The 22849-nt window shown below is 42.7% G+C and overlaps 2 protein-coding genes across 2 annotated transcripts in view; one reads left to right on the top strand and one right to left on the bottom strand.

Annotated features, from left to right (window-relative positions):
* The window catches only part of LOC137640268 (hexosaminidase D-like), a 61453-nt gene extending 39232 nt beyond the window's left edge, over window positions 1-22221 (top strand). The window contains exons 8-12 of the mRNA XM_068372864.1: window positions 16699-16894; window positions 17140-17304; window positions 17462-17572; window positions 18840-18926; window positions 19270-22221. Of these exons, the coding sequence (XP_068228965.1) occupies window positions 16699-16894; window positions 17140-17304; window positions 17462-17572; window positions 18840-18926; window positions 19270-19468 (758 nt within the window). The 3' untranslated portion in view covers window positions 19469-22221. The remainder of the gene's footprint in view (window positions 1-16698; window positions 16895-17139; window positions 17305-17461; window positions 17573-18839; window positions 18927-19269) is intronic.
* LOC137640269 (serine/threonine-protein kinase TNNI3K-like) overlaps window positions 1-22849 on the bottom strand; it is a 152800-nt gene that overhangs the window by 125056 nt on the left and 4895 nt on the right. The window lies entirely within an intron of this gene.

Here is a 22849-nt window from a genome sequence, read left to right as displayed (position 1 = left end):
ACGTCGTGGTGGCAGAGGCTTCCGACAGGTCTGGTCAAACCCCTGCGGCTCCTGATGTTGATGACGTTGCTGAAGGCTCTCCTCCCCCTTCCGTACATCCTTCGAAGGGGGAAGGGGGTCCCACGGGCTCTCCTGCGGCTAAGTCTCTCCCTCGGGGGAGCGCTTTGACAGAGACTCCTCTTCGTAGGACTAATGACCCTGACGACCTCCCTCGTGGCCGCCTTCGCCGTAAGGCTCATCGTCCGCTTCGCCGCAAGGGCCTCCTGTCTCCCTATAAGGGGGTCAAGAGGCGCCTTTTCGAGTCTTCACCTCATACGACCTCCGATGGGGACTCTCCTCGCCGGGAGCAGCCTGTAGCAACCGCGTCCTTAGACCTCTCCGGGGATCGTTCACGTTCTCCCACGCCTTCCAGACGTTCCACTTCCTGTGCAGATGGCCAGCAGTCTTCTGACCTCGTCAGCCGACGGGCACCAGTCCCTTCGGGGCAAAGGGATGTCGCCCACGGTGTGGGTGCCTCCCTTGCGCGTCAGGGTTCCCCTGCGCGCCCTCCTGCGCGTTCACGCGTAGTAGCGCACCAGCGCTTTCCTGCTCGTCAGCGTTCTCCTGATTGCCAGTGCTCTCCTGTTCGCCAGCGCTCTCCTGATGATCAACGCCCCACTGCTCGCCAGCGCTCTCCTGTGGACAACGAACATCCTCCTGTTCCTGCTGCGCGCCCAGCACGCCAACGGTCTCCTGAGCGCAATAGATCTCCTGCCCGTCAGCGCGCACCTGCGCATCCAGTTCCTGACACGCGCCCTGTGCGCCCACGCTCGCCCACGCGCCCTAGAACTCCGGTTCGGAACATGGGCAAGGACTCGACTTCTCCTCGCCCTCGCGATCCTGCTCGTCAGCTTTCTCCAGCGCAGCAACATGCACGGTCTCCTGCGCGTACATCCAGAGTTCCTGCACGCCCACCCGCCTCCTATTCCTGAGCCCGTTCGTGAGCGTTCGCCTTTGCGCGTCGCGCCGATAGCTCCTGCACAGGCTTTTACGCGTCGTCTTCCTGCTCGCCAGCGATCTCCAGCGATCTCCAAACAACTCTCCTGCTCGTCAGCGATCTCCTGCGCATCAACGGTCTCCAGCGCGTCAGCGATCCCCTGAGCACCGGCGATCTCCAGACCGCCCTCGTGATCCATCGCCGGCGCGCAAGCGCTCTCCTACGCGTCAGCGCCCAGCGGATCTGGAGAGACATAGGTTTCCTATGATCAGCTCGCCCACGCGCGGTCGTTCGCCTGCGCGTTCTACGCGCCATCGCTCGCCTGCGCCCCAGCGTTCGTCAACGCGCCATAGATCGCCGACTCGCCATCGCTCGCCCACGCGTCACAGGTCTCCAGGATACCATCATTCCTCTGCTCGGTCCCCTGGCCCGCAGCGGTCTCCTGAGCGCTCTCGTTCGCCCAAGCGTTAGCGCGTTCACTCGCCAACCCGCCAGCTCGCCCACGCGCCCGCGTGCTCACTCGCCTGTGCGCCCGTTCGCCCGCGTGCGATCGCTCCCGCGCTCGTTTGTCTCCGCGCGATTGCGCACCCGCGCTCCAACAGCCCCTCGCGCGCAACTCTTTGGTAACGCCCCAGCGCGAGTGTCAGCACGACCCCCGTTCGCGTCGGGTTCCGCAGCTCGCGGCAGCAGCAGGGACGCGTGTCGCCAGGTCGCAGTCGGGATCGCCTCCGCCTAAGCGCAGGTCTCTTTTGCAGGACAAGGAAGGACCATCGGAGAGGTCAAGGCAACTTTCTTCCCCTTCTTTTTTGCAGGCAGGTCCAGTGGTGTCCACTCCGAAGGATCGCCCGATCCCCTTCCCTCCAGCGGGAATTTCAGACTATGTCCATGTCTCGGCAGTCTTGGTTTGGTCCTCTGATGTGGGCGTTAGTGAAGGCTATGAAGCCGGCACTCGCCGATCTAGGACACAAGCCAACGACGGCCTCGCCCCCGCTGAAGAGAAGGAGAGGAGTGGACTTCGTGGTTGAATTGATTATGGGATTTAGGCATTAAGCCAAGCACTGGGGCATCAAAGGCCATTCAGCGCTATACAACGAAAATCATTCAATCATATCTGTACACTCACACCATTTAGTATCATTTTAACCTTTAATACAAATCGTAACACTTTCATACAATAAAATCTAGATGTGAAATAAATAGGGATTAAAAGGGTAAAATAAATAAATAAATTAATAAAATCAATTATAGCTCATAATATAACCCAATACTTTGTATAAATTTTCTCAAGTTCAGGGTATTACAGTTTTCCCCCAGTATATCTCTTAACGGTTTGTCCTGGAGTAAATGTGTCCTCCTCTGGAGATTAAAAACAGGACAATCGACTAAAATATGTTTAACATCCATTGTCACTTGACAGGTATTACAAAGAGGGGCCTGTCTCCCTTCCCCACTCTTCATTAAATAATTGTGCGTTGCATGTGTATGGCCAATACGCAGCCTAGTTAAAATAATGGTATCCCTTCTACTTGTAGAATTACAAGATGACCATTTATCCACCAATGGGTGGATTTGTTTCAATTTTGTATTGGTGGTCAGTTCAGACCATCGAGCTTGCCACTTATTTTTACAGTAAAGATGAATCTCACTTTTAAGATCTTTGTAAGGAATACTCAAGGGGGATGGATTACTTAGCCCTGAAGCTTCCTTTGCTGCCTTATCTACTTGTTCATTCCCATCCACCCCAACATGGGCAGGGACCCAACAGAAGTGAACACTGATACTCTTCCTAGATTGCAGAAGTACTAACCAGTCCTGCACCTCTTGTACTAGATGATGGCCTGGCATAATTTGTTTTAATGAGAGTAAAACACTATTGGAATCCGTAAAAATTGTATAAAAACTATTTTGGTTGCCATTTTTAAAAATATGTTGGACTGCGAGAATTATTGCGTACAGCTCAGCAGTAAAAATTGAACAAGAGGATGGGAGTTTCCTTCTAATAACAATATCCCCCACCACAGCTGCACTTCCAACTCCTGCAGCCGATTTGGAGCCATCTGTAAAAACATGTTTCCCATGATGTTGAGCAGCATGATTTAAAAACTCACTTTTCATAACCCTACTAGGTAAGGTATTTTTCCCTCCTGCCGTAAAACATACTTTAACAGGTGGATTACACCAAGGAGGAAACTTGGGATATCCTACCTCTGCTATCTGTGCTGTTAACAAGCCTACTTCTCTAGCATCATTTTTCAGCTGTACTTCCAAAGGCTTAGGCACTCTAGATCTGTTAGGAGCCCGATCTAAAGGCGCCCTAACATATTTACAGTTAGGATTGTTTCTCACAGCAAGGGACCTAGCTAAAAACCTCAAACTCAACTCCTCTCTGCGAATGGAAAGGGGAGGTATGCCAGAATCAACATAGAGACTGTCAATGGGAGATGTTCTGTAAGCACCTGTGCAGATGCGAAGCCCAGCATTGTGAACAATATCAAGTTTTCCAAGTAAAGTCTTTGTAGCTGACCCATATATTTGGCATGCATAGTCTAACTTGCTCAGACACAAAGATGTATAAATTCTAAGCAAAGTTGTTCTATCAGCACCCCAATCAAAATGCGATATCACTTTCAGAATGTTCAGTGACTTCTTAACCCTGATAGATAGGTCATTTATATGGGGACCAAATGTCATTTTCTTGTCGAAAATGACTCCAAGAAACTTGACACTATCCTCATATGGCAAAATACAATCATTTAAGAAAAGGGTGGGGATCTCTTCCCTTTTACGAGTACGAGTAAAGCGAATGGCTTTGGTCTTCTGAGGAGAAAACATGAATCCGCGAGAATTTGCCCATGCGGAAGCAGCATTTATTGCAATTTGAAGATTTTGGCATGCTTGTAGTGCAGATGATCCACTACAATAAATTGCAAAGTCATCGACAAATAGTGATCCTTGTATGCCAGGAGGTATGTGACTAATGAGACTATTAATTGCAACAGCAAACAAGGTCACACTCAATACGCTGCCTTGGGGGACACCTTCTTCTTGCATGTAGGATGAAGATAGTTCTGACCCTACTCTCACTTTAATGGAGCGGTTTGATAAAAATTCTTCAATAAAAGAGAACATATGTCCTCCTATACCCCACGAGGCCAATTGCTTTAAAATACCACCCCTCCATGTGGTTTCATATGCCTTTTCGAGGTCAAAAAAGACACCCACCACCTGGTTTTGGTTAGAAAAAGCATTTGAAATTTCCCTTGATAACATCAGCAAAGGGTCTAGAGTACTTCGGTTCTTCCTAAAACCAAACTGTCTGTTAGATAAAAGATTTTTTGATTCTAGATACCACACAAGTCTGTTGTTGATCATTCTCTCAAATAGTTTGCATATGCAACTGGTCAAGGATATGGGCCTATAACTAGATGGCAGTTCTGGGTCTTTACCAGACTTGTGGCCTGGAATTACAATTGAAGTATGCCAGGAATCAGGAGATGTATGGGAAGCCCATAGACCATTAAAGGTTTCTAATAAAAATTCCTTGGTATCCACTGGAAGATGTGATATCATTTCATACCGGATGCCATCCTCACCTGGGGCAGTTAAAGAAGAGCTGGAGATAGCATTTTGCATCTCCTCCATACTAAAAGGCAGGTTAAAAGCTTCAGTATTTGAAGAAGCAGGAGGAACAACAGATGTTGATGCTCTAATTTGTTGAAATGCTGGGGAATAGTTGTCAGCACTTGATACATAAGCAAAGTGCTTAGCAAGAACCTCTGCTACATCTTTGGGGTCAGATATATATCTATTATTTTCCCTTAATATTGGTAGAGGCTTAGGGACGAATTTACCTTGAAGTTTTCTAATCTTGTCCCATATTTCCTTTGAAGGAGTTTTGGTATTAATATTAGATATATATTTCTTCCAAGATGCTCTCTTTGCTTTTTTAAAAATTCTTTTTTGTTTGGCACAGGCTCTGAGATATGCTATTCTATCTGCTAAATAGTTTGTCCTCAAGTATCTTCTGAAGCAAGTTCGGGTCACTTTTCTTGCGTTGGCACATTCTTTACTCCACCAAGGAACTACAGAGCGATGAGGTAAACCGCATGTCTTAGGTATAAACTTGCTAGCATTATCATCAATAATATTTTCAAGATGTTGATAGGCATGCACTGGAGATGTAAATTCATCATATTCTTTATCAGTGTGTGAACAGTTTTCATAAGCTGCCCAGTCTGCCTCATCTATCTTCCATTTTGGTGGACACTGAGAAGGAAGATTATGGACATAATTTAACATTATTGGCCAATGGTCACTGCCATGTAGGTGTTCATTTACTGACCAAAGGTAGTCCAATCGAATGGATGAGGAACAGATTGACAAATCAATGGCTGATGTAGAGTTGTGGACTACATCATACCTAGTTGGAGAACCATCATTCATTAGTATTACATCATTGTTGTCGATTAATTCTTCAACAAGATTACCCCATCTATCGCACACATTTCCACCCCATAAAGTATGCTTTGCATTAAAATCACCCATTAAAATAAAAGGGGCAGGAAGCTGATTGATCAAGTCTTGGAGGTCAGAAAGTCTAAGCCTTCTTGGATTACCAGCATGATCTAAGAGGAAAAGTTCTAAGGATGGTTCAATATATAGCGAGCATAAAGTAATTTTTTTCCCGATATGAGTTCTAACTGCACATGCCTGTAGTGGTGTATTGAGTGGGATTGTTTCAAATTTTACAGATTTGTGAATAATAAAACCTGTACCACCTTGAGCTCTTGCAGCTTGCAAAGGAGGGGATCTACAAAAATGATAATTGAGTCCAGGATTAAATGGTTTGTCACTGATCTTGGTTTCCTGTAGGCAAATTACCTTCGTGTCTGAGTCCCTGGTTAAAGTTTTTATTTGCTCAATGCTAGTACTTAGACCTCTGCAATTCCACTGGATGATAGACATTATCTTTTGTTATTATTTTTCTTTGTCTCATTTGTCTTTTGGGACTTTTCAGATGAAGCCATGTAAGGCCTGGAGATGGAAGGCTTTACTAGGCCACCACTCTTCTTTTCTTTCTTTCTAGGATCTTTATAAGAGTCAACCTTAGTATCATGAGCAGTAGGGCACTTACCTGACTTAGATGAAGGTGAGGATGATGGGGACCTTTTCCTCTTTGGAAGATCTTGTTTTCCAATCTCCATCAAATCAGGTAGAGATTCTGCCTGAGACAATACATTTAAGGTGGTGGAAGCCACATTGGCTTCCTTGGAGGATTGTGCTAGAACTTCAACAGTTCGAGCACTTAACCCAGAAGGCTGGGCTACTACCTCTAGGGGAGATGCTCCTATCGGTGACAATACTTTTGGTGTGTTGGACACCATATTGACCTCTTTGGAGGTTTGTGCTCTGGCTTTTATAGCCTGAGCACTTGACCCAGATGGCTGGGCTACTACCACTAAGGGAGATGCACCTGACGGGCCAGGTGCTGCCACTGGTCCCCCTGTGGTAGTAAGGGGTAGTGGATTATAATCTTTTGTTGGCATCTTAACCGCGCGAGCAAAATTAAGTTGCCGATTGAGTAAATGCTTTGCATAACCTACACTTATATGTTCAGCATTTGCTTTCAAGATTGCAGCTTCTTCATTCTTGTATTCTCTACATCTTTTATCATTTGGTTTATGATTATCTTTACAGTTTGCACAGGTTGTATCTCTGTTGCATTGGCCATGTTCTAACAAAGAACAGTTAATACAGATCTTCGTATTATTGCAGTACCGGGAAGGGTGACCGTACTTGAAACAATTAAAGCATTGTAAAGGCCTAGGTTTATATTCTCGAACACGTACTCTTTCATTCTCAATAATTATATGATCTGGTATAACAGGGGTTTCAAATGTTAAAACTACCATGCTTGTTTGAGGGATCTTACTTACTTTCCAAACATTAGCAGGGCACATGTCCAGAATTTCTGGTTCTGAGAATTCATATAGATCTTTATCAAAAACTACTCCTTTACCATAGCTGAAGCTCATATGTGGTTTAATATCCTTAATAGGATCAATTTCTGCAATCTTCATGCCACAAAGCATGTGAGCTTGAGTATCTGATTTTGCATTAATCAAAACAGATTGCTTACCGTATCTACTAATATCCTTACTTTTAATTAAACCAACTTTTTTTTGTATAAATTTACTAATCTTATAATAGTTATAATTATCTATCTTTCCAGATGCAATTATCCATGTTGGGGGCTTGGGGGTTCTTACTTCTGGAAGTCTATGCTCTATTTCTTTTTCCATCCATTCTTCTGGTTTATATATCTCTAGGTGTCTTGGTGCTTTATCACATAAAGCCCCAGAAATCAAACAATTGTCAATTTTTATGCTCTCTAAATTTTTATTTGCTTCTAAAGCAATCTCAAAACTTGAAAATGATACCCAAGCTTCCCAAAAGCCTTTACTACCATTAAGCTCCATTAAAATTTCTTTGATTGCTCCAAATCTACAGAAGGCTTCATGAATTATGTCATAGCTACAACCAATTGGTATGTTTTTTAAGTGGAGAATTTTCAGATTTTTTGTTGGATCTGGTAATGAGCCAGAACCAGAGGGTAAAGTATTACGGTTATTACAAGCATCATTTTCCACCAGTGCCGATAAATTGTCTTTAACAACACTGGTCAAAGAAGTATTGTTGGAGGAATCCTTTTTATTGCCGAGGTTGTCAACAGAGCTTTCCCTATTTAAACAAGCAGAAGTCGTCAACGGTGTCTGGGGTTCGCCATTTGATCCAGGGGTACGGGGAATATTAAGTTTACTCATTAATTATTTTTTCAGGGGGAGGGAAGGGGTCATAATAACAATGGAAAAAAAAAAACAATGGAAAAAAATATAGTTTAAGGGAGAGAAAAGATTAAGACTGTCTGAAATTCCAAAGAAGACACCGTTAGCCTTTCCTGGAATTAATTTCTCCACCAATGACACCTGTGAAAGCTGCTTACCAAATGTCCACTCCCTACCCTACCACAAAGGGATGGTACCACTATGATTAGAGTGGCTCAAGTGTATGCCAAACCCGCTTGATGGGACTGAGAGCATTTCAAGAATACAATCATCCCCACTCTAATCATAGTGGCAGGCAAACCGGACAGAATGCCGAGAGTCCTATCTCTATAAAATAGCCAACCCCTGGAATCCGAAGGCAAAATTTCCTAAGAGATAGTTGCGTGCCAGTATGGGAATACTGACACTCCTAGGTGTCCAAACATTTTCGGGCAGTTGGCAAGACCACCACAGCTCCCACAATTGATTTTGAAATAAAAACCGATCATGGATACAATGTCCCCTCTAAAAAACCTGGACAGTGAAATGGGTAAAAGAGTTTTGACAGCAAGGTTGGAGACAGCTGATAATTATGAAGGAGGAATAAGCAATAAGAGGTAATAGAAAAAGAATGAGAGAAATTTAGAGTCAAACTGAGGAAAAGAAATTCCCCAGTTCGAGAGCCCTCTTGCCCGTCACAAGCCTTCAGCACGGGAATGATATGCCGTGCTGAAGCCCAATGACTTCATCAAGGCATTCTCTCGTTAAGAGGGGTGGACTTCGTGGTGTCTTCTCCCAGGGAGAAGTTGGTTCCTAAGAGGTCCGTCAGGAAGGCTTCGTCCCCTTCGCAGTCGTTTTCTCTTTCTCCCGAGGACGAGGCCTTTCCATCCTCAGGAGAGTCCAGCGAGGTGGTGGTCTCCCCCTCGGCACCAAGGGGGAAGTCACCTCCTCGTGGAGGAGAATCGTCTCGCGTGGAAGGTGCCTACCAAACCTCTTTGCTGGAGTCGTGTATCCCTCCCAGGAGGGAACCCAAGGAATCCAAGACGAATTCGTCAGGAACCAGCCGGACCCCGGGAGAACGTCCACGCGTCTCCCCAGGAAGAGCTTCCGGGGACAGGAGACTTGGCTGCCAGTCCGCAGGGAGGAGAGCAGCAGGAGTCTGAGCATGCCTTCTGGCAGGTCTTGGGCCTGATGAGACAGCTCAACGGGTTCATGGACCCTGTGATCACCCCGCGTGAAGGCAAGGACACGGTCCTGGACCAGGTCTATGGAACTCAGAAGCCCCCAAAGGCCAGCGCGGCTCTGCCCTGGTCCCAGGGGGTGAAGAGTGCCAGAACCAGGGCCAACGCTCAGCTCGCAGTTCTCGCCTCCTCCAGTCGTTCTTCTGCCGGGAACAAACTCCTCCCACCTCCTCGTCTCCAGCAGAGGAGGTATTTCGAGATCATGGGGGAGTCTAGCCTCGCTCTTCCCCTCCACCATTTGGTGGAAGAGCTTACTAGGGGAGTTCCTCTTGAGAAGCTCTCCGCCCGGCAGGTAACGTTCTCGGCGTCGGAGATCCTGAGCCACGAGGTCGCGAAGTGTGCCATGCAGGCCACTTCGTGGCTGGATGTCTGGCTAGGCTCTCTGGGCTCTATTGCGCTCCGAGGATCTGTCTAAGGAGAGCAATAGGAAGGCCCTGGAGACCTTCCTCCTCTCGGGCACTCACTCCATCGAGTTCCTGGCACATCAGGTTACCAACCTGTGGGCCAACTCGGTGCTGAAGCGTTGTGATGCAGTGACCGAGAAGATCCATCCGAAGGTCCCCGCCGTGGATGTCTGCAGGCTCAGACACTCCTCCCTCCTTGGGGGAAATTTGTTTGAGCCCCAAGATAATGAACGAACAGCTGAGAGGTGGTCTAGCCAGGACTCCCTCCTCCAAAGGGCCCTTGCATCTCGGCCCTACAAGCCTCCAGCTCCGCAGCAACACCAGCAGCAGCCTCGCAAGACACCGAAGCAGGCGCCGGCAGCTAAGAAAGTGGTGTCTAAGCCCCAGCCCTTTCCTGCCAAGGACAAGAGGGGCGGTAAGTCCTCCAGGGGAGGCAAGACTCCTAGGGGAAGCGGCCGCGGCCGCAAACGCTAGGAGTGGCAGTCCCCCCGCGTGTCCACCTGTGGGGGGATGCCTTCAAAGTTGCATGCACAGGTGGCAGCAACATGGGGCCGATGCTTGGACGGTCTCCGTTATCGGCCAAGGGTATCGCGTCCCATTCATGACATCTCAACCTCCCCTGACAGCGAATCCAGTGTCGCTGAGCTCCTATGCCATGGGATCGGCAAAGGGGCTAGCCCTTCGGGCAGAAGTCGAAACCATGCTCAAGAAGGATGCTCTCCAGGAGGTCGTCGACGGCTCCCCAGGCGTCTTCAGTCGACTTTCTTGTAAAGAAGGCGTCTGGAGGCTGGAGACCTGTCATCAACCTCTCAGCTCTGAACAAGTTTGTCAAGCAAACTCCGTTCAGCATGGAGACAGCGGACACGGTCAGACTTGCGGTGAGACCACAAGAATTCATGTGCACACTGGATCTGAAGGACGCGTACTTCCAGATCCCAATCCATCCGTCTTCCAGGAAGTACTTAAGATTCAGCCTAGACAGCAAGACCTACCAGTTCAAGGTGCTGTGCTTCGGTCTCTCCACAGCACCTCAGGTGTTCACCAGTGTGTTTACCCTGATTTCGTCTTGGGCGCACAGGAATGGCATCCTTCTCCTCCGATATCTGGACAACTGGCTGATCCTAGCAGACTCGGAGTCGACCCTTCTTCGACACCGAGACAGGCTTCTGGGACTTTGCCAAGATCTGGGGATCTTGGTAAACCTCGAGAAGTCCTCTCTGCAGCCGTCCCAACGACTGGTTTATCTAGGCATGTTGTTAGACACCAATCTCCACAAAGCCTTTCCATCAGACGACAGGATAGCAAGGCTGAGGAGGGTGGCGGAACCCTTCCTCAGGCGGGAAGAGCTTCCTGCCCAATCGTGGTTGCGTCTCTTAGGTCACCTGGCCTCCCTGGCTCGTCTGGTTCCAAATGGCCGTCTAAGGATGAGATCCCTGCAGTGGCGGCTCAAGTCCCGGTGGAATCAAGGATCCGATTCCCCGGACTTTCTGGTCCCGATAGGACCCTCGGAACAGGCGGACCTGCGGTGGTGGCTGGTCGACGAGAACCTGCGAAAGGGAGTGGATCTTCTCGTCCTTCCCCCGGAATTGACACTGTTTTCGGACGCGTCAAAAGAAGGGTGGGGGGCTCACATTCTGAACCAAAGGACCTCAAGCCTTTGGTCAGAATCAGAAAAATACCTGCACATCAACCTGCTAGAAATGAAGGCCGTATTCCTGGCTCTTCAACAGTTCCAACGGACCCTGGTGGGTCACTCCGTGGTGGTGATGAGCGACAACACCACGGTAGTGGCTTATATCAACAAGCAGGGAGGTACTTTTTTGAATCAGCTATCCCATCTTGCAGTAGAGATTCTGAGGTGGACTGAAGTCCACTCGATAACGCTATCAGCTCGCTTCATTCCTGGCAAGAGGAATGTGCTCGCCGACAGTCTGAGCAGGGCTTCGCAGATAGTGAGTACCGAGTGGTCTTTGGATCATCAGATAGCCAACAAAGTCCTGACTTTGTGGGGTTCCCCGACGGTGGATCTGTTCGCGACAGCTTTGAATTTCAAACTGCCCCTGTACTGCTCCCCAGTCCCGGACCCCAAGGCACTCTGGCAAGATGCTTTCCAACAACGGTGGGACAACATCGACGTGTACGCCTTTCCACCGTTCTGTCTGATGAGAAGGGTGCTCAACAGGACCAGACTATCGGTCAACCTGTCGATGACTCTGGTAGCTCCGCTATGGCATCACGCGGAATGGTTCCCGGACCTTCTGCAACTCCTGACGGAGCTCCCGAGAGAGCTTCCCCCACGACACGAGCTACTCAGACAGCCACATTGCAACATCTTCCACAAAGCCGTAGCCTCGCTTCGGCTTCACGCCTGGAGACTGTCCATCGTCTCCTCACGGAGAGAGGCTTTTCGCAACAGGTTGCAGAGAGAATGTCTCGGCACCTGCGAAAGTCCTCTGAGGGAGTCTACCAGGCGAAGTGGAGAGTCTTCTGTGGTTGGTGTCGTGGGAGGGGTATCTCTCCACTCGATGCCACTATTCCAGCAATAGCGGAGTTTCTCGTTTATTTGCGGGAGGAAATGCGCCTTTCGGTCTCAGCGGTGAAAGGCTATCGCTCTGCCTTGAGCTTGGCTTTTAGGCTGAAAGGAGTGGACATTTCTTCCTCGCTGGAACTCTCTTTACTCATACGTAGCTATGAGCTTACCTGCCCTCAGTCGGAAGTGAGACCTCCTCCATGGAACGTGGTTCGGGTTCTCAGGGCTCTTAAGAGACCTCCCTTCGAACCATTACGCCAGGCCTCTGATCGCCACCTGTCTTGGAAGACGGCTTTCCTGCTCGCGTTGGCCTCTGCCATGGTCTTTCGTACGACGTCGCCCATTAAAGGGGATGGGGGGAGGTAACGTTCAGGTTCGTCCCTGAGTTTGTTGCCAAGACTCAGAACCCTGGAGTGCCGGACCCACGGTTCGACTCTTTCAGGGTCACGAGTCTCCGTTCTGTAACAAGCGACCCAGACCAGCTGCTATTATGCCCAGTGAGGAGTCTGAGGTGTTACTTGAAGAGAACAGCTGCAGTTCATCCTCAGGTGCAAGCATTGTTTGTTAGCACAGGCAGGACGAAGAGGAGGGTCACCAAGAACACCATCTCGGCTTGGATTCGAAGGGTTATCCATCACGCCTTGAATCCGGACCCTCCTCCGTCATGTCGCCCTAGGGCACATGATGTTAGGGGCATCACTACGTCCCTGGCCTTCAAGAGAAACTTCTCTGTGATGCAGGTGCTTCAAGCTGGGGTCTGGAAGCATCAGACAACCTTCACAGCCCACTACCTGCAGGACGTGACCCACAGGAGCCTTGATACTTTTTCTATCGGCCCTGTGGTGGCTGCACAACAGCTGGTCTAACCTCAGGCTCCTTTATGGACAGGTAGCAGTAGGTTGAGGGCGTTGTTACCTGGTTTTAGTCTGCGTGAATGAAAGAGTATGTCTGGCTCTTACTTCTTTCTTCATCCTCCCCTCTCTTGGGGGAAGCAGCATCCTGGTCTCCGCATAGCTGACCTCAACCTCTGCAGGTAAACCATGCTTCCTTGTGCTCCTAGTATTAAGCTTAATACTGTTGCGTCCCCCATACCCTGACGAGGTGGTATTGGGAACGTCCTATCCTGGATTCCTATCTAAAGGACTCAAGGTCAACTTCATTGGACGAGTCACGCTCTTTTCTCCACACACAACTTATGTAGGCCACACGTTCCTTGCGGAGCAAGGAACTTGTGAGGTACAGGGACTCCTTTTCTCGAGTGCTACTCATTTGGAGTCGGAGTCCCCGGGTAAAGCCAAAGTCAGTAAGGCTGGGGACTTTCCACCCTTCCTAAGGGGTAAGTCACCCAATGTAAATAGCGTGGTTTGTATTTCGGTTATGGAACAAATGACAAATTCGGAGATAATTTGTATTTTTCCTAACCATACAAACCTTAGCTATTTACACATATTTTCCCGCCAGCCCTGTCCCCCAAGTCAAGTCCTACCTCTAAGTGAAGTGAAGCAAATCACCCGTGTGTGGGGGGGAGGGGTAGCAAGCTACCCCTTCCCCTACCCCCGCTAACTAGCGCGGGGGTAGTTAACCCTCATTAAAATCTATTGGCTCGTCAATTTCAGCTATGCCGAAAGTAAACCCAATGTAAATAGCTAAGGTTTGTATGGTTAGGAAAAATACAAGTTATCTCCGAATTTGTCATCTTTTAAGAGGATTTTGCAAAGTTGAGAGGTTATGAAAGTTCTTGATGAAATGACTGAGCATGCTCATGTGTGGCTCTACCCCTTCCATCTTTTTCTCTTCTTTCTGCAGTTCACGAGTGTGTGTCGTGCGCAGCTCTACTCTCATTCTTCTATGGAACTGACATTCTTTGTGCTTCAGCTGATGACGTGCACACACTATCCAATTTCATGAATTTGACACAAGTAGATCTACCCCCATGTATTGATCGTTACTGAAAGGAGTTCAGCACATAGGCTGGGATTATGATCGTGGACATGTTTGGCATTTCTTTGTCCTTGTTGCTTTTGTCCTTGCCCCCTGAGTTCTCTTTAAACATGAACTCTTCTTAGTTCAGCTGTTCTGCTAGTCTACACCTAAACATCAAAAGATGAATACCAGCGAACCACGTGGGAGAAGGAACGTGTTTCCTTTTATCCCTTTCTTCTTCCTTTGAGTTCTTCCCTTCTGTCCTTTCCTTTGTTATCTTCTGGATTTATCTATGAATTTCTGCAAATATAATGGATGTGTCTCTCTCCTTACTGTAATCCCTTGTGATTTATCCAGTGACTTTTCTCCCATAAAGGAACACTGGTCTTGCCCCTATAGGGAAGAGAGTTCAGTTCTTAAGTGGTTATCCTAGTACGTTTCAATCATACATTTCCTTCTGTAAGGTTCCTGTTTGAAAGTTTTTACTAATTTTTTTGTATCAGGTATGACCTGTTCTGATTTTGTACATTATTGATCAGTCCTATGTTACTACCCTCCTTGAAATCAAGCCCTGAGATTCTTTGTAATAGTTTAGGTTACAGTCTACAAAAAAAATAAATGGTGGATACGGCTTCTTAAGAGAACTTAATCTACTAGCCTGTTCGTGCTTCATGGGTATGTATGCACTGTGGGTGCTCATGCTTGGCATGAAAACCTGAACATGTTTTATCTTAATTCAGCAAACATTGCTCACTAAGAATCATTGAAAGTAGCAGATAATATGTGCCTGTACGATTTGATTTTTATTGGATATTTGGAATCAGTTGGTTTATTTTTCAGATAATATTTTGTTGCTTTTTGTTCGGTAAAATTAAGTTCGCTTATTCTCGAAAGCTCAATAGTAATGGTAGTAGGTTGGCCAGGGCACCAGCTGCCCGTTGAGATACTACCGCTAGAGAGTCATGGGGTCCTTTGACTGGCCAGACATTACTACGTTGGATCCTTCTCTCTGGTTACGATTCTTTCCCTTTGCCTACACACACCAAATAGTCTTGCCTATTCTTTACAGATTCTCCTCTGTCCTCATATACTTGACAACACTGAGATTACCTAACTATTCTTCTTCACCCAAGGAGTTAACTACTGCACTGTAATTGTTCAGTGGCTACTTTCCTCTTGGTAACGGTAGAAGAGACTCTTTAGCTATGGTAAGCAGGTCTTCTAGGGGAAGGAAACTCCAAAATCAAACCATTGTTCTCTAGTCTTAGGTAGTCCCATAGCCTCTGTAACATGGTCTTCAACTGTCTTAAGTTAGAGTTCTCTTGCTTGACAGTACACTTGGGCACACTATTCTCTTTAATTTCTCTTATTCTTGTTATGTTAAAGTTTTTATAGTTTATATAGGAAATATTTATTTTAATGTTGTTACTGTTCCTAAAATTTAATTTTTCCTTGCTTCTTTCCCTCACTGGGCTATTTTCCTTGTTGGGGCCCCTGGGCATCCTGCTTTTCCGACTGGTTGTAGCCTAGCAAGTAATGATAATGATAATAATAATAATAATAATAATAATAATAATAATAAAGGACAATCAGGTTATGAAAAAAAAAATTGAATCAAGTGAAACTAATTTCATGTTATAAAACCGCTTCAAAATTCATAAATACAGTATTATCAGTACTGTACTGTAAAAAAATTCATCTTTAATTCTGTACTGTAATTAGTTTATAGCAAAATTTTTTTATTAAGACATTAATTGTGTATGTTTTTATAGGAGTTGAATGGGAAGGGGGCCCCCCTGACGAATGCGAATGACTAGCTGTCTTGTAATTTTGCATTTCTAGTGAAGGCTTCACTTACGCGTGAGAGGTGATACCACATCAAAATAATGAATCATGTATTTTATTTTGATTTCAACTTAAATAAGTTTGTTATATGTAATGAGTACCAATGTAATGATTTACTCGGTAACTTGATTTTTTTCAAATTGCATATCAAGAATAATGTACATAAGAAAAAAAAACTTTCAGCTGTCAGTTTTTTTGTTAAAATGCAAGGGAAGTAAACAAATATACCATGAAGCCATCAACTTATTAAAGCATTAGTTTTCTACAAATAGTTGTATAAATTCCTTATACTGTACAGTACTTTTGTAGCCTAGTGTTAGCAACATCAGCTAAGTGAAAACCGAAAACAAAAGAACTCGGTTGTTGTTGGTTAAAATGTTAGGGAAATCAGTAAACAAAGTACAAATACACCCAAAAATATGGGTCATTTTTTAAATGTGTGTATGTTTTTGCATTAGGCTAAAATCAATTCAAATAAAGCAATTATAATAATGCTATTGATTACAATATAGCTTTGTCTATTCAGAACTAGTTGAGATGTTGAAAAGATACGTTAATCATAACTGTACTCTGTAGCCAATAAAAAAAAAAAGTTAATGATTTAGAAATTATAGTTCACAATAATGGTAATGCTTTTCTTTTTAAAGTAATCATAGGAATTTTAGTTGACTAGTGTAGGGAATATTTTTATGCTGTCAGTAAATTGATAGTTGTTGTTTTAAGATGCTGTGAAAACTTTACATTATCGCCCGATAATTTAGCTCGAACAGTATTTCAAAAAATTAAATGAGTAGTCAAACATTATGCTTATGTAGACAAAGAATCTTTCACTAGGTAGTATTACTTTGATTAGTCAAACATTATGCTTATGTTGACAAAATCTTTCACTAGGTGGTAGTACTTTGATGTTTTATGTCATTACATGTAAGCTTCACATTCTTTACTATTTCAAAAGGAATGTTTGAACGATATGCTGCCGTTTTCAATGGTCTTTGGATTGCCAGCGCATTTAAGGGAGCAACAGGAAGTACACAGTTTTTGCCACCAATTCAACATCATATCAACAATCATATGATGTGGCTTGCAACAATAGCAGAGCACAAACAACAGTTCAAAAAGCTCAAAGGAATAGCTTTCACAGGATGGCAAAGGTTTGTCATGATCATCATTTCTATTTGATAATCGAAAACTTTAGTGTAGGGCAGTATTTCTTGCTTAACTTCATCTGAATGGTCATTGAAACTGTCTCTGTCTTTTATATTTTGACACTTTTTAGTTTGCGAACTCCATTTTTATTACAGAATCATCTCAGTGCAGCCCAGCCATCAAAATCGGCATATTAGTCATATTTATACAATCTTTTCATGTAAGAGAACAATTATGTATTTTTTTTCAGATATGACCATTATGCTGTGCTATGCGAGCTTCTGCCAGTGTCTATTCCGTCTTTATGCTTATGCATGAGGGTGATAATGGAAGAATCATTCACCGAAGCTGACCATCAGATTGTTTCCCAAAAGTTAGGCTTTTCAAGTCTGATTAATGTATCGCCTTTTCCTAGGTAGGTTTAATTTTGTATGAAATTCTTTTTTTTTTCACTTAAATATTCAGTTTTTCAAAACAGGTGAAACTTTCGTTTTAAAATAATTACGATGTTCAAATGATAAATCTTTAAATTTGGGAATGTACAGTACAGGTAATTCATATTTTTTTTTCAGGCCACAGGTGATAGAGCAAGGCATGAACTTCCCAGGCCACAAAATATACATTGGTGTGCAAATGTGGTCCAATTTTGTATGCAAGTATCATGCTATTAGCAACTCTGAAGGGTAAGTAATATTAGTATTAATAATTTATATTTAGATTATGATAGACGTTTGAAATTTTGTTTTCCTTTTCATGTAGCTTAAAAACCTTATTGTTTAATAAGTTGAATATGCAAATAATATATTCTACTGGAATTTCACTAGCTGTTTACTGTGTGAAACTATTTTGTGTTGGATGTGTAATTTTATATATTAATCAATTAATTAATATAATTAAGAAAACATAAAAAAAACAAAAGATGGGGATAAGAGAAAACAATATAAGTAAGAGAATAGTTATGTATTTTATGGATATATTCTCATAACATTATTCAATGGGTTAACTAATAATTAGAGAAAAGAGTAAAGTCGACAAAAATATCATGAAATAATTAGGACCAAGATTTGTACTTGAGACTGGTAGATGTGCTGAGCCATGTAATACCTTGAAGGGGAGGGGAAAAAGGAAAGAAAGACTCGGATTTCTCATCTTCCACTTCATAACTTTCACTGCTATTTAATGCAAGGTAGAATAGACTTTAAGATTTTAGGATTAATTGCATTTACCAATTCTAATTAGAATAATATTGTGATTCTCTACAAATTTGGAGAAGGCTTTAGAGGTTTAAAGGTTGCTCATGAATGGCAGAGGCAAGGGACAATGACATTGCCTTATCGAGCAGGACAATGCCCTAGAGACTGACCATATATACATATGATCAGCGCCCAAGCCCCCTCTACACCCAAGCTAGGACCAAGGAGGGCCAGGCAATGGCTGCTGATGACTCAACAGATAGACCTATAGGCTCCCCCAAACCCCCCATCCTTAGCTCACAAGGATGGTGAGGAAGCAGTTACCATAGAAACTAAAGAGTTTGAGCGGGACTCGAACCCCAGTCTGGCGTTCACCAGTCAGGGACGTTACCACATCGGCCACTACAACACTAGTGTCCAAGCCTTTACTTTTGAGTTCATTTTAATAAGACCAACCCTCATAGTTATCAGAGGTATGAGACTCTAGGGTACTTATGATTTGGTCTGTTTATGGTTGATGGAGATTGTGATAAAACTATTTCTTTTTTATATCACAAAACTAGTGTTTCTAGCAGACCTAGCAATCATACAGTAAATATCTTTATTTACAATACATTTTTGTTTTTGAAAGCATTTTAATTGAGCATGTTTATTATCTTTGTATAGAGTATATTGCATTATATTCAGTCTATGATAATTTGAATACCTGTTAGCTTAAGGAGAGCTTTGTTTGTATGAATTTTAACTCTTCTTGTAGGATGTTAGGCTGGTTCAGCGATTACATGAGAGCGAGGAACTTTACAAATCCAGTCCAGGTGGAAAGTATTATGAATCCTATCAATGAGTGAGTATCTGTTTTGTTCTATTTACAATACTAGCAACTTTATTGGAATGAAAAATTTGTACAGATTAGTTACCGTATGCAAAATAATTATTTATTCATGAAAATAAGCATATTTAAAAAGTTTCAACCTCAAGGGAATGAGCCCAGGACTCTTCAAGTGAAATAGAAGGGAGCTATGATTCTTTCCTATAGATCTCCTAGCTTATTGAGGTAGCTAATGAAAATTTGGATCAAGTAAAGTGGCATTGTCTTTAGAATTACACTTTTCCGTCAGTTTAACATTAAAAATATTTAGATTATACATTTAGGAAATGTAAAATTTGCAATTCTATTATTTTCCTAGCCTCCAGCAAAATCTGCTGGAACTGAGAAATCATATGACATCATGGATGTTAGAAGTATACTTTGAAGACACCATTGAAGAATGGCTTGGATGCTTCATTGACCCATTACTTGACAAGCTGAAGAATATCCTTGAAGATTGCAAAAAACAGATACTTATCGGAGGCAGAGTTAGAGATTATAAGAAAATGGACTTTTGAATATGATGAAGTCATTTTGCATGGGTATGTGATGCCTCTTTATTATTTGTTTGTTTGTTTTTGGTATCTTAAGTATTTATATTTAAAGAAAAATACTGAACTAGAAACTTTATGGGAGTAACTACTGAACAACTTTGTCAGTTTCCCACAAGGGCAAATCAGAAGGATTTTATCAAAGGTACTCCAGTGTGTTATCCCAGTTTTGTTTTGTAAACTTATATCCATAGCCTGGAAGTTTATTAGTTAAAGGTCTTCGTAATAAATATTAATAAACTTTAATATTAATTTGTAGTATATTGCTAAATGAATTTGGTTTTATTCTTTTTAAAGGCATAAGATTAGATCTTGCAGTCACCTTGCGTACCAAAATTTGGATACTGTCATCCGTTCTTTAAAAACCTGTTCTTTTTTTACAATCAGAATTGGTTAAAACATTATGATTCCTCAAAGCTTTATCTTTATTAACAAATGTGTGCATCACTGGAGAGAGTATGTAAAGAACTTATTTAACAACTCATATTCAAGATAGTTTGTTTTCTTCAGAAAACAACAAACTTTGTGATGGAAGACTTAAATGGAACCATCTTAGAAAGTTACTTTCATTTTTAATTTTCATTCTTTACAAACCTGCTTGTTAACATCCCTTATATGGCTATAGATGTGGATGGACTTTCTTAGGACCTGATATAAAATTAGAACCCAAAATCTTATGAAAGACATATTTGGAGTTTTATACCACTGAAGCATGAGAGAATTATGATTTTAAAGCATGTCTAATTTGTACAGTACTATAAAAGCTTGTGTACAAGTGGAAAACTTCAGTTCTCTATGTCAGGTGAAGGTTTAAGTAGTTCAGGTTTTACAAGTTATCAAGATACCTGGATTGCTTTTTACTAAATGTTTTATAGTGCTGTAAAAAGGGTAAGATTTGATGTCTTACTCTCCTTCAAGCCTGTAAGATGAAAGATCTTGTGGCAGTGTATTTTAAAAATTTGAGTTTTTGTTCATGTAAAAAATATAATGCACTAAATCTTTGATCACTTCCAGTCAATCTTTATAGTAACATGGTGTTTTTTTGGGGGGGTCTAATGAAGCTGTTCAGCAGCCATTATAGAATTCAAGTTTTTCTTAGTGTTGTAGACTTGATGAGGATGCATTTAGATGTTTATTTACTTGAAAATATTTGGCTTCTATTTCTTAGTTAGTAGTAATGTAATCAATTGAAAAGTAAGAATTACATTCCTAAGGACATTAACTTTGGAGAAAATTACATTAGAAGCTAACTCTGAAATCATTACAATTAATTTGATGAAAAAACAGTACAGTATACTATTGAACAACGAAACTCTAATAATAGAGTTTATCATTTTGATACTTGCCGGTTGTTCATAATGCCTTTCTCGGAGCCCTGTTTTCTATCAGTCTTTAACTTAGAACTAAGTATTTCCCATTTTCTTTCCTTTTGATTGGCTAAGGCCTTAGTATAGCATTGAAACAATCTGGCAATCAATTTGGCTTGGGTATGCCACAGTGAGTTTATCTTCTCAGTTTCAAGGTTGGAACTGGGGAACTAGAACTGCTTGGCAAAACTAGAGAAGTTATCTAAGGGTTCAGAGTAGGGTAGGTTAGTCTAAAATCACAACCTTTGCTCAAAGATTTGCTGGTCTTCTTTGATTAATGAATGAAGTAAAATAGGAAAAGTGCCCATTACCATCACACCTGAAGGCTCGTTAATAGCCTAGAGGCATCATCATCATCATCCCCTCTACATATAATCAATTAGCCTAGTCTTCTCTGGATTACTCGTGAACCTAATGTTAATTTCCTTTTACAATTGGAATTTTTAACATGGTTTGCTATCATCTAAAAATACCTTTTCATAAGAGGAACTGTAAGAGAAGCACATACTACAAAACAATCATATAAATCACAATATTGCTCCCGGCATGAGAAACAAAGCGAATGAAGATATGATCACCCAGAAAGAATGCCCTTGGACACCTCTCACAGGTATTACTGAAAATTCCAGAAGACTTCCCTAATACTGTAACCTAAATTACACCAAAATCTGGAGAGGGCAAATACTGCATGTGAGGTCGACATAAGAACTAAAAAATACAACAGAGACTGTGGTGTACTCAACATAAGGTTATTGCCACTAACAGCCAGACTGTCTCAATACTATACTAGAGGCCTAAGACTATTGAGGAAAAGAAAATGGGAAATTTTTAGTTGTAGGGTAAATATCGATTGAAAACCAGGCTTTAAGAGAGAAGCATTATGAACACCAGGGGATTTTCATAAAAATAATGTTTTTACCAATTTAGTTTGTAGTGATTTGACATTAGTGACGTTGCTTATGGTGTGTAAAAATAGTATAATAGTCATTTGCTGAATTTAAAGTTTAACTTTAGATTTGGAATGGCAAGACTGTGAAATTTAACCATTTTTTTTTAAGAATTCATTCAATGTTGTGTAGTTTACAAAACGGTATGCTCAAGCAATTTTACTCTAGTGCACTTTATAATTCTCAGGCTAAGAATGAGAATTCATATCATTCATAGAGGCAAGTGTTGTCAGGATAGATAATTGTTACATGAAATGATAGCTCAACACATTTCTGAAATAAGAAATTGGGAATTGCCCCATAAAAGCTAATACAGGAAATGTTTGAAAGCCTCAGTAAGCAGAGCAATCTCAGTGATATTGATGGAAATCATCAAGATATTAGCTGAGCAACATTGATGGTATGCTTTTTGCCTTGAAATTGGCCAACAAAAAAAATTATTCTCAAAGTAAAGTAACTTTATAAGGAAAATATTACTAGCTGTTTAGAACTACATGGATTTGGTAGTCAATATAGAAAATTTGGGTAGAAGTGATTGTTAAACTACAGATAGCATCGGGTATAGAACGTAGCTGGATGAAATTATTGGTTACTTTTATAAAAAAATAAATTTATAGATACACTAGGATATGAATAGATAATTTGTTGCTTTGTTAAAAACATGGGGACAAAGAAATTAGTGTGTAATTTAGTCATCAGAGAGCAGAGTTTTCAAGAAGGTATATTTGAATGTATATTTGTGAAGTAGAAATGAGTAATTGCTGTATTACCAGTGATAAGCATCAAGGTACAATGACTGAAGTAGGACATTCGGTTTGGACAGGGGATGGGAATCTTAAAAGGCCAACCAGACAGAAGGCCCCTTGGAATGTTACAGTTGGGATGATCTGGCAATGAGAATATTTTAGAAAAGGTTGTGGAAGCTATTGTCAATTTCTTTTAGCGATGCAGATTTGCACCGACTCGCAGCGGTGCCCTTTTAGCTCGGAAAAGTTTCCTGATCGATGATTGGTTGGGCGAGATAATTCTAACCA

This window comes from Palaemon carinicauda, chromosome 4, assembly GCF_036898095.1.
Source record: "Palaemon carinicauda isolate YSFRI2023 chromosome 4, ASM3689809v2, whole genome shotgun sequence".
Lineage (NCBI taxonomy): Eukaryota > Metazoa > Arthropoda > Malacostraca > Decapoda > Palaemonidae > Palaemon > Palaemon carinicauda.
Note: the sequence above shows the minus strand (reverse complement) of the source record. Positions and strands in the feature narration are given on the sequence as shown.